This window comes from Triticum aestivum, chromosome 2A, assembly GCF_018294505.1.
Source record: "Triticum aestivum cultivar Chinese Spring chromosome 2A, IWGSC CS RefSeq v2.1, whole genome shotgun sequence".
Lineage (NCBI taxonomy): Eukaryota > Viridiplantae > Streptophyta > Magnoliopsida > Poales > Poaceae > Triticum > Triticum aestivum.
In genome coordinates this window covers 45,517,519-45,534,394 of record NC_057797.1, presented here as the reverse complement: position 1 = coordinate 45,534,394, position 16,876 = coordinate 45,517,519, and the positions used below count along the sequence as shown (strand labels likewise).

The following is a 16,876-nucleotide window of genomic DNA, read 5'->3' as shown; positions in this document are numbered from 1 at the left end:
CCAGTGGCACGAGCAGCATCTCTCTGGCCAAAGACTGCAAGGAAGGCTCCGGACAACGGGGGCCGGGGCGGAGGAGGGGAGAGGCGGAGGGAGGTGCCCGTGTCGGGGCGGAGGAAGGCGACGGACAGGCTGAGGGCTCCGTCACCAGAGAAAAAGGTAGAGGGGGCGCAGATCTTACCGGAGAGAAGGCGGCAGTCGTCGCCCGCGCCGCCGCCTTCGCCTCGTTGTGCAGTAGGGATTTCTTGCGCCTGGCCTGGATTTTTTTTTAGGCAAATGGATTTTGGTTTTTGTCCTCGCTCTGGAGCTTGCCAGGCAGAGAGGCGCTGCTATGTATCGCGCACACGATCGCTACGCTCGCGGGCAAATCCTAAACGGCGCCCGTTTCTTCGCTGCGCGCAAACGAGCGCATACCCCCGCGATGCGCTGGGCCGGCCCATTTAATCCTTTTTCTGTTAAAACTGCATCGATCAAAAAAGGGTGTTACCACCAGACAATGATCCACTTGGTGTCTGTCAGCCTCTTTTCCTTCTTTTCTTGTTTCTCCAGGTTGCGAGATTTTCTTCTTCTTCTTTTTCCTGTTCATTTTTCATTTTTCTTTTCTTCGTAGATGTGCATTTTTTTTCCCAAATTCAATGAACCTTTTCAAATTTAATGAACTTTTTTATCACAATCGATGAACTATTTTTTAAATTTGATGCTTTTTTTTCAAAATCAACGAACTCTTTTTCAAAATCGACAAACTTATTTCCAAATCGCTGAACTTTTTTCAAAATCAATGAACTTTTTCAAAACCGATGAACACTTTTTGAAAAAAAGTTCATTGATTTTGAAAAAAGTTCAGCGATTTGGGTATGGTAGATCATTGGTTTTACAATTTTGGAAGCATGATTTTCAAGTTCCCGTTTTTTCTTTCCAAGTCCAGCGGCTGTTGTAGAAGTTGACTGAGCTACCTTTAGTCTGTGCACTTGATCTACAAAACTAAGTAGGTGAGTTGGTATTGGTGGATGAAATTGCGTAGGGATGGAGCAGGGGGAGGAGTCGTGTATTGGGCTAGAGTATGGGGTGGAGGGTGATGTGGTTCGTCTGACGGACCCAACAAGGTCGGACAAAATGAGTATCGATCCTGCTGCAATCAACATGATTGGATCGCACCAAGCCAAACATATGCCGGAGCAGAGGCCCCGGTGGGGAGAAATGGCGAAGAGCGAGGGTTAACTCAGGCGGCGGTATAAAGGCAAGCCCATGTCATCACGATAACGCAAAAGGGACAAGATCGCCACACTTTTTTTCTTCTCTTTCTCATGCGTTTGGTTCTATTGCCTGGACGCTGGTCTAGAGATTTATCTCGGATGACCACAAGGTGTTCGTTCAATTGCCCGGTACAGGCTGAACGCTGCTTCGTCATGAACACTGAGCATGGACTAGATGCAGCGAGGTCGTACTTTTGTGATGCAAGTGTAGCTAGTTCATGCGCACTTACTTTGGTTATCAACAAATCTGTTGCAGGCCGAAGTAGCCATAGGTGGCGGGAGGATGGAGGTGAAGCTCAAGGACCTCGTCCCGGCAGCGACTAACACAGTGAACACGACGTTCATCGTGGTCGACAAGGCGCCCCGCCCGGCCCAGGCAAACGCGCACGGCAGGGAGGAGACATGCCCATCACTAGTGGCTGATGAGACGGCGGCGGTGCATTTCCTTCTGTGGGGCACCGAGTGCGATGCCTTCGAGCCTGGGGACATCGTGCGGCTCACGAATGGCATCTTCTCGTACCACAGGGGCAACAACCTGTTCTTGCGCGCCGGCAAGCGAGGACGAGTGGAGAAGGTGGGCGAGTTCACCATGATGTTCGTCGAGACGCCCAACATGAGCGAGGTGAGGTGGGGGCCCGATCCAGGCGACCCAAGGAAGATGGTGCAGGAGGCTGTCGTGTCGCCCTACTCCCAAGTCTTCAAGCCGCTGCACTGATGCCTATCATTTCAGGCTTCCAGCTCATTGTTGCTCCAAGTCTCATTAAATCTTATGCAATACTAACCGTGGTAGTAAATTATGCAATACTAACCACTTGCTGAGTTTTGTATGCTTTCTCCTTAAAATATCACTGGGCCATCGTTCTAATGTCTTGAGATGTTTCTCATGTAAACAGAGCTCATAGAAGATTTAGCAAGCCAAAAGTATATCCCAAGCTGTGTTGATGTGAACAACAGTGTAGCTTTTCCCCTGAAATGTTCAAAATACAACTGAAGTTGTGGGCAAGAGTTTGATTATATGTTACCTAGATAACTTTTTGTGTTTTATGAAATTGCTCAACTGTTGGTCTCATAATTTGATTACATGATGGTTGAAACACTGAAATGCACTGAAATTCTGATGTTTTTTTATTTCTGCTTTTCCTTCTTGGCAGACTTCAGGTTCTTGAAAAGGCCTATTCTTGTCCATGCACGATACTCACACAACCATACTGCCTTCCTTTCGCAGTATTCGTTCTACAAGTCATTGTTAATTTGCTTTATTCAGATACTCTTAAGTAACAAACAAAGTCACGAGTCCTTATTGCACCTTCAGATCGTATATGTAATATCTTTCTCATATTTCATTTAAGCATACTGGATACTAGTTGCTCTTGTCAGCATTCCCATATTGTATGCATGCAGTTTTTCTTTTGTTTCAGCTATTACCGAACAAGTTTATTCAATTCAGTTAGTTTGATGGCTTATAATGTCAAGCATTCCTGTTCTAACTACTGCCCTGGACAAGGATTTATCTGAAAAGACAGTGGCACAGAACCCAGAAATTTTACTTTACTGCCAGGCTGGAAGGTACTTCCTCCGTCCCATAATATAAGAGCGTTTTTTACACTAGTGTAATGTCAAGAACGCTCTTACATTATGGGACGGAGGTAGTAGATTATATCTCCTTTCATTTGTTGTTGACAGCATCCATATGTTCTATATGTTCTTTTAGTAACTCGGTATATGCAATAAATTATCTGTAATTTTTTGGAATCAAATTTGTGTTGCCTTCACTAATATATGCATATTTTGCAGGCTTTTAATCCAAGTACTTTTGCTGGTTGGTTTGGTCGATCATTATATCATGTGAGTACATTTTTGGTGCACCATGCGATGCTTCTAGTCTGGAAATGACAGTTGCAAAAAATATGAAATAATTTTCATGCATTTCACTAGAATTATGAGTTCTTAAACTCAGTAAGTGATTACTGTCAACTTGTTTTGAAAAAAGAAATTATATGAACTACATTATTTACTTGTTATTTACTCGCGTTCCTTCACTCGTACGAAATGTGCGTACATTGTATTTTCAGTGAATGGTCCTCTGTTATCTACGCATTATTAGCGACTAATGGATGGTGCTCCGAAAGCTAGTAATAGCGGGCATACTTGCGGTGGATTGAAGTTAATTCACGAACTACAATTTTTCATAATTCTTTGGTTCTTGCTGCTGTTACGCGGATGGGTTGGTGCGGGTTGTGGTGAGGGGGCAAGGGATGTCTTCTTAAAATAGAAAGTCATGGAGAGGAGACTGAACCCACCAATTTGTAATGCCAATGCACCGATTTTGACGTGGCTGATGAGAGGTTCTTCTTTTTTTGCTTGGTTTCAGGCAGTTGTTATTTTCTTAATCACCACTCATGCTTATGCCGATGAAAAAAGTGAGACGGAGGACACTAGCTGGTCAAGAATAAGAGCTCAGTTTATGAGCCCCTGCTGTCTGATTCTCCCATGGCATCCAGGAGATCACTAGCACCGTCATCATTTGACACCTTTCAGCCAGCTCAGTCAAGGGTTCCTGCTGCTTATCCCAGAAATATTAAAACCAGTTAACCTTTGGGTGTCATTGTAGCAGGTTATACCCTCAACAAAGAAAAAATAAATGAAATGACAAATAATAGAGGTCAGCTAAAATTTTCTGTAAGTTGAATTCCGCGTTAGTCATTACTAATCTGGAAAAGAAAAGTTGTATGGAGTGGGTGCAAACAAATATAAAAGTCACGCTTGCGCACGTGAAGTGAAGTCTGAAGATAAGGATTATGAGATGTGCGCCTGCAAAAACTTATATTTGCATCGCTCAAATAATAAAACGACGATGAAAACCGTATGTTTTGCACCTCTTGTGTTTGTGGCAGCTTAGACGGAAGCTGAAATACAATCTTGGCCGCTAAGCTATCTCGAACCAATATGGAACAATCATGCGATCTTGAGTCCTGAAATATTAAAATAAAATAACGTGTGAGCACACTGAACACGTAAACGCGGCAGCTGATTCCGCGGACCACGTTTAGGCCATCTTCACCTCGCTACCCTAAACGAACGTCCGTTTTATCCGGATTCTATCCGTTTGAATAGCGATTTGGGATCGTGTGTCCTGAATACGGTGGCCGTGCACCCAGCGCGCGGCCGCATCCATTTGCCTCATCATGTCCACGTCTATTTAAAAAACCAGAAGCAACCTTTCAAATGACAAGCCCTAGTTCAGGCCAGCGGCCCCGGTTCATCACGCCGGCAACAGAGCCAGCAACCTACACGTCCATCGCCGGCTGCCGGCCATCAAAATGAATGTTTTCTCGCCGGCACACAACCAGCGGCCCAGCGGGCGGGCGGCACCCATGCCAGCCTAAAAAAACGGCCACGGCCGATCGGATGACCTAGTTCAGGCCTTCGGCGTCGAGCATCTCCTCAACCAGCGGCCCAGCGGGCGGGCGGCACCCATGCCAGCCTAAAAAAAACAGCCACGGCCGATCGGATGACCTAGTTCAGGCCTTCGGCGTCGAGCATCTCCTTCTGCTTGGCCTCGAACCAGGCCCTCATCTTGTCGCTCATCTTCGCCAAGTCCACGCTCATGATCGCAAGGGCCACCTCCTTCGCTTTGGTGGCAGCATTGGTGGCCTCGATTGTCGAACTGCCTCTGCCTGGCCTTGACGTTGTCGGCCTCGATGGCGAGCTGCCTTTGCCGGGCGGCCTCTTCCATGTCGAGCTGCCTTTGTCGGGCCGCCTCCTCCATGTCGATCTTCCTCTTCTTGGCTGCCTCCTCCATCTCAAGCTTCTTTCTTTGAAGGTCTAGGTATTGCTTCATTTGCTCGTCCTTGCTTTGCCAGTTCTTCTCGCCCCTCACATCCTTTTGAGATATCATGCCATGCAAAGTGTCATGTAATGCCATGGATGAGGCATCACGTATGTCATCAACCTTGGAGTTGGTCTTGCCCCTCGGCCTCTTCAACGCCTCACCATCTCCACCTCCGGCGAACTTGGTCGTCTTCAGTCCTCTCTTCCTTTGTAGTTCACGGTATTGGTCCTTGAACTTAGGGCAATTGTTGATGAGCGTCCAACAATGTGTAAGAGTGAATGGCTTGTTATTGTGCCGGGCCTTGAATGCCTCCAAAGATTGAAATGCCTGCAACACATGATCAACAAAAAGTGAACACGCAAACATATACAAGGCCGAAGTCTCATGGCCGTAGCAAGGAAAGGGCTAGGAAGAAGAGAGCATACCGTGTCCCCAATGCCAAGACCACTCACAGGCCGTACTTGAACGCTCTCAAATGCGGCTTAATACTTGTTGCCGTTCTCTTTTGAATCGAGCCGATGCCACGGTTGCTTGTAATTTGGTAGGGCTCGAACATCTTTCTTTCATTGAATGTTTTGTGGACACTCGTCCAAAAAACAATGCCCTTTTGTTGCGCGCCGGTCCTTGGATCTTGGCTAATCTTCATACAAGATTGGTAAATCAACTTGTCCTCGTCTTGTGTGTATGAACCCGTGCGAATGCTCTTCTTCTTCTTTTGTGCTTCCGCTCTTTGGGTGAGCTCGTCGATGAACAATGGCTCGCCACTAATATCAACGTCATTGCCTTCTTCTTCATCACCATCACCTTCTACATAAATGTCATCGTCTTCATGTCACGAGTCACCATGATCGTAGTCAGCACGGTCGTCGGCCTCTTCATCGGGCACGTACTGGGCACGGCCATCCTGACTTTGGGTCTCCTCGGGGTCGTAGGCATGGCCATGCCCACCCTCGAAGATCACTTCCTCCATGTACTAGTTGTAGAAGGGGTCGTCGACCGTTGGCGTTGGGGTTGACATTCCGTCAAACAAGATGCGGGGGGGCGACATGGTGCCCGTGAATGGTGCCCGTGCCTGCTTTCTTTGCATCTCGACGGACGGCTGGCCGCCGCTGCTGGATCCAGGCGTGACGTTGAGGTCGATGACGGTCGCGGGGTGCGGTGTCGACGGCGCGAACAAGCCCACGTCCGGCGACCCCGAGAAACGGGTCTGGCCGTCGTGCCTTGGCGGAGGAAAGCCGGGCGACATGGCCGTGGTGCGCGAGGTCGGCGACTGGCAGTGCGTAGGCCGGGCGACCGACGAGCCTGTGCTCGCCGGGCCGACGGCCGCTCTAGAGAACCCGGCCGGACGGCCCATGGCAAGCATGAGGATGGTGTGCGCTTTGTTGACGAGGTCCTCCTTCTCGCCGGCCGCGGCCTTGCGTCGCGCGGCCTCCAGCTCATGGCGCTGGGCGGCGATCTTGGCCGCGGCGGCATTGACCTTGACGACCGCTCTCCGTTCCCTCCTCTTCGTCGATTCCGCCTCCAACTTGGCGATCTCTTCCGGCGTGCACTCCGACCGCGGCTTCCTTGGCGCCTTCTTCTTCACCTTCGCGGGCGGGTCGACGGCCAGGCCGCCGGAACTCGGCGGGGCGTCAGCCATGGACGGGGGAGAGAGGGGTGGCGGGAGGGACGTGAGAGTTTTTGAGGGAAATGACGCCAAATGAGCGTTGGGGAGGGGGGGTGGTTTCTTCCACCGACAGACGGGCCAGGGGAGGACAAGCGCGCGCGTCCCGTCCGTCCGCGCATTGTCCGTTTCACCCCAAAATCGGCGCAAACTTAGGCCGGGGATGGGTCGAAAGCGGACAAATGTCTGTTTACACCCACGCGCTGGACCGTCTCGTTTGTCCCTTTTACTCAAACAGACGGGTGCAGACAGAATACGCGGTCGCGCGGTGGAGTTGGCCTTAGGACCGATCAGCTTTCAAAGAAAAAGAAAAGGACCGGGACAACGATCCACCAGCCCTACCGCCCCCCGCACCGCGCGTTCCACGTTCTCATCCACGCGTTCGTCGTGGCTCGCGGTCCCTCGCGGACACGGTCGGTCAGCGATCAATGGCAGCCACACACACGGCATCGCATCACATGGCCCGGCGCGACTCCCGAGCAGCCTAGAAATTTCCCGGGCCCGTCGGTGCGTCCCACGCCCCAGACCCACACAACCCAACCCGAGACGGACGCGCGTGGCGTGGCTTTGCCGACCTACTCCTATCTCTACCTGCCGCCCGCCCACCCACCCGAGCCGAACCGGGTCCGGATCCAGCCCGACCCCACCAGCCCGACTCCCTTTTGATTTCCACCGCCCAGCGCCCACCGGCCCGCCAGCGCGGCGAAGCCGTGTCCGGTAAGGAAAGGAATCGGTTGGCGCCAGCCGCCAGGCCTCCCCCACCGCCTCTGCCCCGGCTACAAAAGGCGCCCCAGGCGCGCCCTCTCCTCCCCGCGCTCCGGTCCCTTCCTCTCTTCCGAACTCTCTCGTTCGCGACGGGCCGCGCCCCCACTCTCGCCTCCTCGCGATTGCGCGACTGTTTCCTCCTCTCCCCGTTTCTCTCGTCCCTCAATCTCGATTCGCTTCGAATCGCGTCTGATTTGAGTTCGTTGACTCGCCGTCGCCGTTGCCTTGCCGTGTTCGCAGGGTATGCGAGTCCGGCCCGGCCTCCTCCGCCTCCGTGCGAGCTCGGGAAGCGATCGATCGACCGAGGAATTCATCCGTTTGGGACCTCCATCTGGTTTGCGGATCCTCCTCAGAATCTGTTTTGTGTGCTTGCAACTGTGGATCCCGTGTTCCTCGTCGTGTTCGCGTCCCCGCGCGTTGGTTGCATGCAGGATCGTCGAGCCAGGTTTTTGGAATTGGAGCTCTGATATGGAGCCGGAGGCCGAGGCAAGGTCAGTTTCCCGTGCGAGTTCAGATCGCTTCCTCTGCGTTCGTCCGAGATGCCAGATTTCAATCAAATGGATACATGGCCCGTGTGATCCTGTCGTTGCCCGAGCGCTGTGGTTTATTTATTCCCTATCGTCCGTTAGTTCAAGGTGTATCCATTCGAGGCCTTCAATTCGTGGAAGATTCTCTTATATTGTGCCGGCTGATCTCGGTTTTGGTATGTCTTGTGCTCTCACCCTAGATGCAGAGGAAGCCAGAGGGCGCGCTAGTTCTGCGGAGATGGAGGTTTGATTTATTTTCATGGTTATTTTGATTCGTCGGTTAAGGTTCAGCGGTTATTCTGAATTTCTGATTGTTTAAGGTTAGGGTTCAGCGGTTATTGTCCTGATATGGCCAGATCTTCTCGTATCATGAAGCCTGTGATCTCTTACCAGCCTGAACCTGCGATCTGCGTTTGGATAATATAAATGGATCCCTCCCAATTTTAGTCAGTAGTTAACGGCATGCAATTCTGATCTGAATTCTTTGCTTGTCCAGAAATTATAAATTGGATTACACGCCATAGCGGGAGCAACATCTGCGTTTGGATGATTAATTACCCCCTCTATTTAATTCCTTCATCTGCACAGTTCAATCTCAGTCGGTTCTGATTTAGGTTTGTTGATGGTTGTCCAGAAATTGGGATTATATGGCTTACCGGGAGCGACTTGTCATTCTTCCTCACCTGTGTTTGGATGATCATTCTCTCTTTGTTTATTTCCTTTTCTTCACAGTTCAATTACTCCCCATACAATTCTGATTTGGATCTGTTGCTCGTACTCCAGAAAATTGGATTATATGGCTTAACGGGTGGTCCTATTTTCCCTCGGCATGTCGGTTCTTTTTCTGTGGCTCAACAATTTTTCTTACTCATCAGTAATATAGTTATTAAAGCACACCAGACAAGTTCTCTATGCCTTAGTTTATCGTTTGTCATTTGTTAGCTATTGCAGACACCGTCTTGGAACGGATATAGTTGGAACCGGTGCTATCTACCTGACCTTCCCAGACGAACTTTCTTATAACTTCTACCTCCTCCTCATTTGAAGCATGCTTTAGCTGAGCCTAGTTTCCCCCTAATTTACAGAAAAGTATCTTCCTCGTTGCAGGTTTGAGGAATGCAAAGTCCAACCTGATGCTGAGTTGAATCTGTTTGCAGTTTTTTTCTAATTCTGATCTCTAATCAATTCATCATTACTTAGATAACCTTTAAGATCTTCTCACTAGGCAATATTTTAAATTCAGATTTATCTGGGAAGGTGCAAGAATGGAGCTTCAAACTTGGCAAATCCTACAATAAAAAAGAGACTCCTCCATTTTTAACTTCGCCTCTTATTTTTATATCACGTAGCTACTTGTTCATGCCTTTGATTTAGGCTTTTTTGCTTCTCCCCCCCTTGTGATTGCAGATTTATTTTAGCCCAGAGCGTGCTGGTAGCAATTCAAAATCTGTTAAAATCATTTGGTTTGCAATCTATCTCTATATGGGTCGATTTGTTCTCTGTACTCTTATCCTGTAGGAAGTTTGGGCCTATGGGCAAATCTCTGTACAATGAATCAGGTCAGTGTTGTATCAACGGTTTGTTTGGTTTAGTTGTTTGCCTCCCTCCACACATTGGTTGCAGGACTGGATCTGGAATGTGGAGATCCCTGTGGTGTTGTATGTCGAAGGGGATTGAGGCAGGTCAGATTTGAATCGTGCGGTCGTGTGGTTCTCATCATGTGTTCCATCATCATCAGCTAATATGAGGTGGATTTGAGGTCCTGGCGGACTCTTATTGTAGCAACTGATCGTTTGGTGTGTGTTTGTGCTCTTTTGCTTGCAGCAGGAGGGTAGTAGTTCTGCATAGATGAATCATAGGGTGGAGATTTGGTCTCTGTTCATCATTTTGATTGATTGGATTATCAAGCTTTGGATCTCTTACCAACCTGAACTTCTGATCTGCGTTTGGATAATAAATTCCGCCCCGGTTCAATTTATTTGGTTTGCAAAATACAATTTAGTCCTTGGCAGTTCTGATCTATATTTGTGGTTTTCCAGAGATGGGGTTAATTGGTGGATATTTGGTTTCTGTTCATCACTTTGACTGATTGGATTGGAACCTGGTGCTTGCGGTCTGCGTTTGGTTAATGAATTCTGTCCAGATTCAATTTATTTGGTTTGCACAGTACAATTAGTCCTTGGCAGTTTTGATCTGTATTTGTTATTTGTTTGTGGTTTTCCAAAAATTGGGCTTTAGCAGGAGCAACCTATCTTCTTGTTGATCTGTAATTGGATGATTATGAACCCCTCTATTTAATCCACAATTCAATTTTAGTCCCTGACAATTCTGATTTGGATCTGTTAATGGTTGTCCAGAAATTGGGATTATGGCTTAGCGGGAGTGACCTATCTTCTTGCTGACCTGTGTTTGGATGATCATTACTCTCTGCTTAATTTCTTCTCCACAGCTCAATTAGTTATCCGACAATTCTGATTTAGATTTGTTGCTGGTTCTCCAGAAATTGAACATATACGGCTTAGCGGGTGATCCTATGTTTCCTCGGCATGGCGGTTCTTCCTGTGGCCCAAACATATCTGACCTTTTGTCCTCCCTTGATTATTGAATTTCCTAGACATTACTTTCTTTGCCTTAGTTGGTAATTCTTAGGTCCTGCAGATGCTGGCCTGGAAGCGAAATAATTGGAACCAGTGTTGTCCAGAAATTGGGATTATGGCTTAGCGGGAGTGACCTATCTTCTTGCTGACCTGTCTTTGGATGATCATTACTCTCTGCTTAATTTCTTCTCCACAGCTCAATTAGTTATCCGACAATTCTGATTTAGATTTGTTGCTGGTTCTCCAGAAATTGGACATATACGGCTTAGCGGGTGATCCTATGTTTCCTCAGCATGGCGGTTCTTCCTGTGGCCCAGCCTAGTTTTCCTGTTAACTTATAGAAAGGTATCTTCCTCGTTGCAGGTTGTAGTTGATGAACTCAAGTCCAACCTGGTGCTGAGTTGAATCTGTTTGCAGTTCTTCTAAATCTACTATTTTCTCAAGTCATCATAACTTAGACAACCTTTAGAATTATCTTACCAGGAAATATTTTGAATACAGATCTGCAAAGGTTCAACAATGGAGATTCAAACTAATGGAACATCCTACAATGAAAAGACTATTTTTAACCCACCTCTTATATTTTGTTTCACGTAGCTACTTGTTTATGCCTTTAATTTAGGTTTTTCTTTCTACCCTCCCTTTGGTTGCAGATTAAGCCCAAACCATGCTGGTAGTGAATCGGAATCTCTGTTAAAATCGTTTGGTTTGCAATCTCTCTCTCTCTCTGGATCGATTTGTTGTTTGTACTCTTGATCCCCGTGCTGGCCTTCTGCGTGTATCAGTTGCAGGATATATTTAGGGAGTCTGGGCCTATGTGCAGGATATATTTGGATATGTTGGTGGTTCTCCAGAAATTGGAATTATATGGCTTAGCGGGAGCGACGCATCTTGCTGCTCTATGTTTGGATAATTATCACTCTCTGTTTTACTCTTTCGTCTCCACTGTTCTGTTTTGGTTTCCCACAATTCTAATTTATACTATTTCTTGGTGGCTCTCCAGAAATTGGAATAATATGGATTAGAAGGCGGTCCTATTTTGCCTCGGCATGGCAGTTCCTTCTATGACTAAAAACCTTTTCAACCTTTTTTACTCTATAATTGAACTCTCTAGACATTAGGTTTTCTTTGCCTTAGTACTTATCAGCTCTTGCAGATACTGACTTGGAAAGGATATAACTGCAGTTTGGAACCGGCGTTGTTGTCCTCCATCATCCATACCTGACCCTAGACAGGCTTTACTTGTTCCCACTCAATCATCCATGCTTTAGCTATTTATAAGCAGCATTTCCCCTAACAATTTTTTTATAGAAACGGTCTCTTGCTCGCTGCAGGTTGTAGTTGACAAACTCCTGTCCAGCCTGATGATGAATCCATCTACTGATCTTCGAAGTCTACAGTGTCGTTTCAATTCATTGCAACTTACATAATCTATAAATTATCTTACTAGACAATATTTTAAATACAGATTCATATGCAGCACGAATATATAGGATGATCCAGAGATTTCAACTAATGGTTCATCCTACAACCGAAAAAGACTATAACCTTCCTTTTTTTAAATTTCATTTAGTTACTTGGCCATCTCTCTGATATAGGTTTTTGCCCCTGCCCTTCCTATGGTTGCAGATTTTTCTTTAGCCCAGGCCATGTGGGCGATGACTAACTCTTGATCCCTGTGTTTTATTGGTCTTCTGCGTGTGTGGAGTTGGCAATATATAATTTTTATTAGGAGTTTGGGCCCAAACCTTTGCTCTGTACATGCAGTCAGGTCAGTGTCTCGTAGACGGTCTGTTTGTTTCATGTGTTATCGCCGCCTCTACAATTTGGCTTGCAGGACTGGATCTTGATCTGGTCTGGAAGTAAATCTCCATGTGGGTTGTGAACGTATGGTGAAGGGGACTCGAGGCAGGCCAGTTTCCCATGTTTCGTCACATTAGTTTACTGGATTCCTCATCTGTGCTTGGTGATGTCAGATTTGAGTGGCACATTAAGTTCTTCGATTTATGTTCGTCTGATGGCTGTTTGGGATCTTCGTTTGGAATCTTCTGCAACCACAAAAACTTACACTTGGACTCCATGCCTGTTTCAACTGATTTACTAGATTTCACTATGGTCTGACTTTCCTTGAAGAAACTTTAAGTATGCTGATTATATTTGGGCCGTTCATTGATTTGCATTGTTGGAGGTTTTATTGCAAGACTGTAGAGTTGGATAGTCAGTTAGCGCGGGGACTTGGTGAAGCAAATGGACTTTCCTGATGGTTTTGACCTCTGATTACTGATCCTGAAGCATAATGATTTGGTCTTTGTGATGTTTTTCAGTTTGAACTTGCATTCAGTGGCCTCATATCTTTGGTGCAGCTTGGAGTTGGTAGTGTGCACATCTGATGATTCTTTCAACTGTCCTAAAGCATCTTACCTGGTTTCTGTTGTGCCATCCTGCTGGTTACGGTCTCTTATTCAACTTGCATGTGGTTTGGATGGAATATGATCTTATCTTTTACTCGAATCAAGAAAATGCTAGAAGTCTCAAACAAGGGTCCAAAATGGAAATATCAGTTCCTACTCAGTTTGTATAGCAGATTATCGAAGTTTGACTTGGCTATTAATTACCTGGTTACCATACTGTTTCATGAAGTTTGGTTTTGGTATTTGGCTGCTTGTATCTTTCAACTTGCAAATTTATCACCCAATAGGAAGTAAAGATCATATGTACATGAGCTCTGAATGCAGTAAAAATGTTAAATCATATTATATGAATATATGTGAATTGGTCATACTTGGATTTATCAGTCTACTATTCTACATACTCTTGTCCATGATTGTACTTGGTTTGTTTATATACGTTCTTTAGGTTCATCTTATGACACAAATCAAATTTTAGTGTGCACATAATTTTTAACTGAAAGATCCCACCCTCGCATTTGTGTTGGTTTAACAGTAGTGGCCTCCTGTAGTTTGGTAATATTGATGACTTTGATATTTGGATATTAAAGATGTTAGGAGTATAAAACAATGGAGAGTTGAAGGTTCTGAACTAGAAGCTTGAACAAATATTTTGCCCTGAACACTCCTCATGTCCACTGAATATGATTCTGGTTTGTTGATATGGAGTTGATTTTCAGAAGTGATGTTATTCACATTGGTGCTTCTCTTGTGAGATCTGGATTCTTCAATGCATCTTCTCGGTTTGCTGGGGAACTTCCTACGTTAAATTGACAACTAACAAAAAAATCTGGCTAATTTGACGATTCATAAACACTCTGGCAAATTTGATGATGAATCCCGCTGATTACTTTCAACATACAGCAGTTTGTTTTCATACCTCATTCGTCCTGGATTTAAAGACACATCTCTACGGTCTTCCAATGGCTCATTTGATCTCTTTACAGCAAACTGCTAATTTGATCTTGATTATGGAATCTACCATTACATATTCTTATTAAATATATAATAATTTCATAGCGTTTACACATCTGACAGTCCTCTAATGGCTAATTTGACCTTCTTTTCGGCCGAACTGCTAATTTGATATGGATTATGGAATCTTCAATTACGTAAATCTATAATTTCATAGCATTCACATCTGGCTGTCCTCTAATGGCTAATTGACCTTCTTTTCTGACGAACTGCTAATTTGATCTGGATTCTGAATCTTGAACCACATATTCTCTTTAATTACATATTCGTAGTTTTCTGGAAATTTCCTAGTTTTAATATAGTTGGCAACTAGCAAAAGTACTAATTTGATGATTCCTGTTGATTGCTTAGACAAACCCATTCTGTTTCATACTACATAATATATAGATTTTACAGACAGGGAAGTATCTGTTCACACATCTTAGGGTCCTCTGACCCTGTATAAACTATGAAAGCTTTCTCTGTGCAAAGATTTGAATCTCGCTCATGAGCTCATCCCACTAGATAGTTCTGGAATTTATGGCATTCTTTGTTTGTGCCCCATGTCAGTCTTATGATGTTGTGAAAACGTTGCGTGGATATTTATTGCCAATCGCTTGTCGTGCCAATGCTGCCTTTGGTTGATTGCGTGGCTTGTATGCTTAGCTGAATATAATTGTTTGTAGTGTTTGCTATTTTTTGTGTTTAAGTAGGAGTAGTTTAACACTGCCTTTGCCGGTCCCAAGCCCGGATGAGAAAATGTGGAGGGGACTGCAGTTAGTTCCTCTGTATCGTTTGCATTAGAACTGTCATGGTCTCCTAATATTTTACATCGAGTAGTAGTGAATGAAGTGAGTAGAAGTTGCACAGACTGTCTTAGCCGAATACCGAATCGTTACACAATGTGGCAAGCTTTGGAATGAATCCTTAGAGAATCTGGGCAGTTGTAATTTGATTCCTAGCTGTACAAGGTCGGTGTTATAACTTACATTCCCAGAGGGAAGTGAGTGTATAGGAAGCTTTGAATGAAAGGCCTCATGTACCATAATTCTCAAGAAAAGAGTTCAAGTTGTGGGTAACTGCTTCCCCAGAAAATGCTGTGGTATTGTAGGTAATGGAAGCCTGACCTGCAGTATGCAAGCAAGTCGGGATGGTTCACGAGTTCCCTGACAATTTCAGTTTCAGTAAACTAGCAGGTATGGTTTGCATGACTGATCCTGATACTGCACTTGGATGGCGTGGTAATCATAGCAGTGATGCAGGAGATGGGAAATACATCACTACTAGTTGAGTTAATGATGTCTATAGTACCAGGTTAGTAGAGGAATTGTAATAATCTGTAAAAGCAAGTTCAGGGTGTGTTGGGAAATACATTACTGGTTGTCTTTGAGCAGAGTTGTGGTTGTCGTTCTCACAATCTCATTTGCGCCCATAAGAAAGTCAGAGATGCAGGTATGGTGGTTCATTTTCAGAGTGGAAATTCAAGTCCGACGAAACTGAAGCTTCAACCACTGCAATCCTCAACGGGCGACGGCTATCCTACGGTCAGGTGAAAGACCTTTGGAGATAAAGCTGCGCCCTCACCCCTCGGTTAAAGCTTTGCGCACAAGATAGATGTTGCTGCAGTTTCAGGCTTCAGCTGTATACAAATTTCCAACCAGAGTCTGTCCCGTCCTGCAATTTCATCGCCCTCGTATCTTAAACCTTGTCAGCACAGATGTGTCTTTTCTGTTAATATGTTGTTGAATCATTGGCGAGTAGAACTCGTCCACAGTTGTTTGTCAAGTGGGTGCTAATGTCCTGGAAGAGGCCATTCGGCCCGCGTCGTCCCCCGCGGGCGGCTCGGGTGGATCCGCCGCCGGCAGGCACTGCTAGGGGCAAAGTCCCTTGTGGTGGCTGGTGGCGGGGCCTTCTTCCTCCTCCGCCGGGGCACGCAGCATGGAACGTGGCGGCCTGGCCAGGACTCAGTGACGACGGCGCGCATGGCCGGGTCGACGGCGGTTGGGTGCGCGGTTGTGGAGGCTGCGTGGCGGCGGCGCGCCCTGCAAATCTGGTGTGGTGGCGGCTCTGGTGGTTGGGGATCTGCAGGCGGCGCGGGGAGGTGGTGGCAGCCCATCATGGGTCGCTGCAGCGGGGTCGCGCGGCTTGGCCTTCGGTCTAGCTGCGAGGTGGGCGGCGGTCTCATGCTGGCAGTGCAGATCCATCACAGATCTGGCATGGCGGCGCAGGCCCCGCGAGGTGGTGGCGGGCGGCACTGGCGGCGGGGCTGCTGTGGCTTGGGCGGCGGTTGCCTGCGTCTGGTGATGCGACAGCGGGTGGCGGTGCAAGGGTGGTGGTGGTTCGTGCTGGTGGCGACGGTGTGGGCTTCGGCCGGCCCTTGCGTGCGGCGACCTTTGGCGGCAAGGGTGGTGGCGTTCCTGCTGCCGGGATGGCCCGGGGCTGCTCCTCGGGGTCCCGGTGTGGATGTGTGGGCTGCCACGGCGTGGTGGTGGCTCATGACGGTGGTCTGGGTCATTTCATGGCGGCGGCTGGACTTCGGCATCGGCCGGTCGGTGAGTGCCCTTGTCGACCTTCGATTCCTCTCATCGTCATTCGGGCGCTACCTTCATCGAAGGGTTGGTCCTCTCACAGTTGTGTTTCATCGCTCGTCTCGCCCCCAGCAGCAGGGCCGAGCTCGTCTCGCGCCTGTCAGCAGGGCCGAGCTTGTCTCGCGCCCGGAAGCAGGACCAGACTCGTCTCGCGCCCGGCAGCAGGACGAGCCGACGGAGGAAAGATACCATCAGCTAGGTAGTATCCCTTGTTATATTGATGGTCATTGATCTCATAGTTGACCTCTGGGGA

General features: G+C 47.1%; 1 protein-coding gene and 1 long non-coding RNA gene across 2 annotated transcripts; both read left to right on the top strand.

The window, feature by feature from the left end:
- Window positions 1-1,052: 1,052 nt before the first annotated feature.
- On the top strand, window positions 1,053-2,243 carry LOC123184621 (SOSS complex subunit B homolog). The gene has a single exon (XM_044596713.1). It carries the CDS (start codon window positions 1,534-1,536, stop codon window positions 1,963-1,965), a length of 432 nt encoding a protein of 143 aa, XP_044452648.1. The 5' UTR covers window positions 1,053-1,533; the 3' UTR covers window positions 1,966-2,243.
- Window positions 2,244-7,467: 5,224 nt separating this feature from the next.
- LOC123187344 (uncharacterized) lies at window positions 7,468-15,428 on the top strand. The gene is made up of 2 exons (XR_006493899.1): window positions 7,468-10,979; window positions 11,136-15,428. It is a non-coding gene; the product is annotated as an uncharacterized lncRNA (long non-coding RNA).
- The last annotated feature ends 1,448 nt before the right edge of the window (window positions 15,429-16,876 follow it).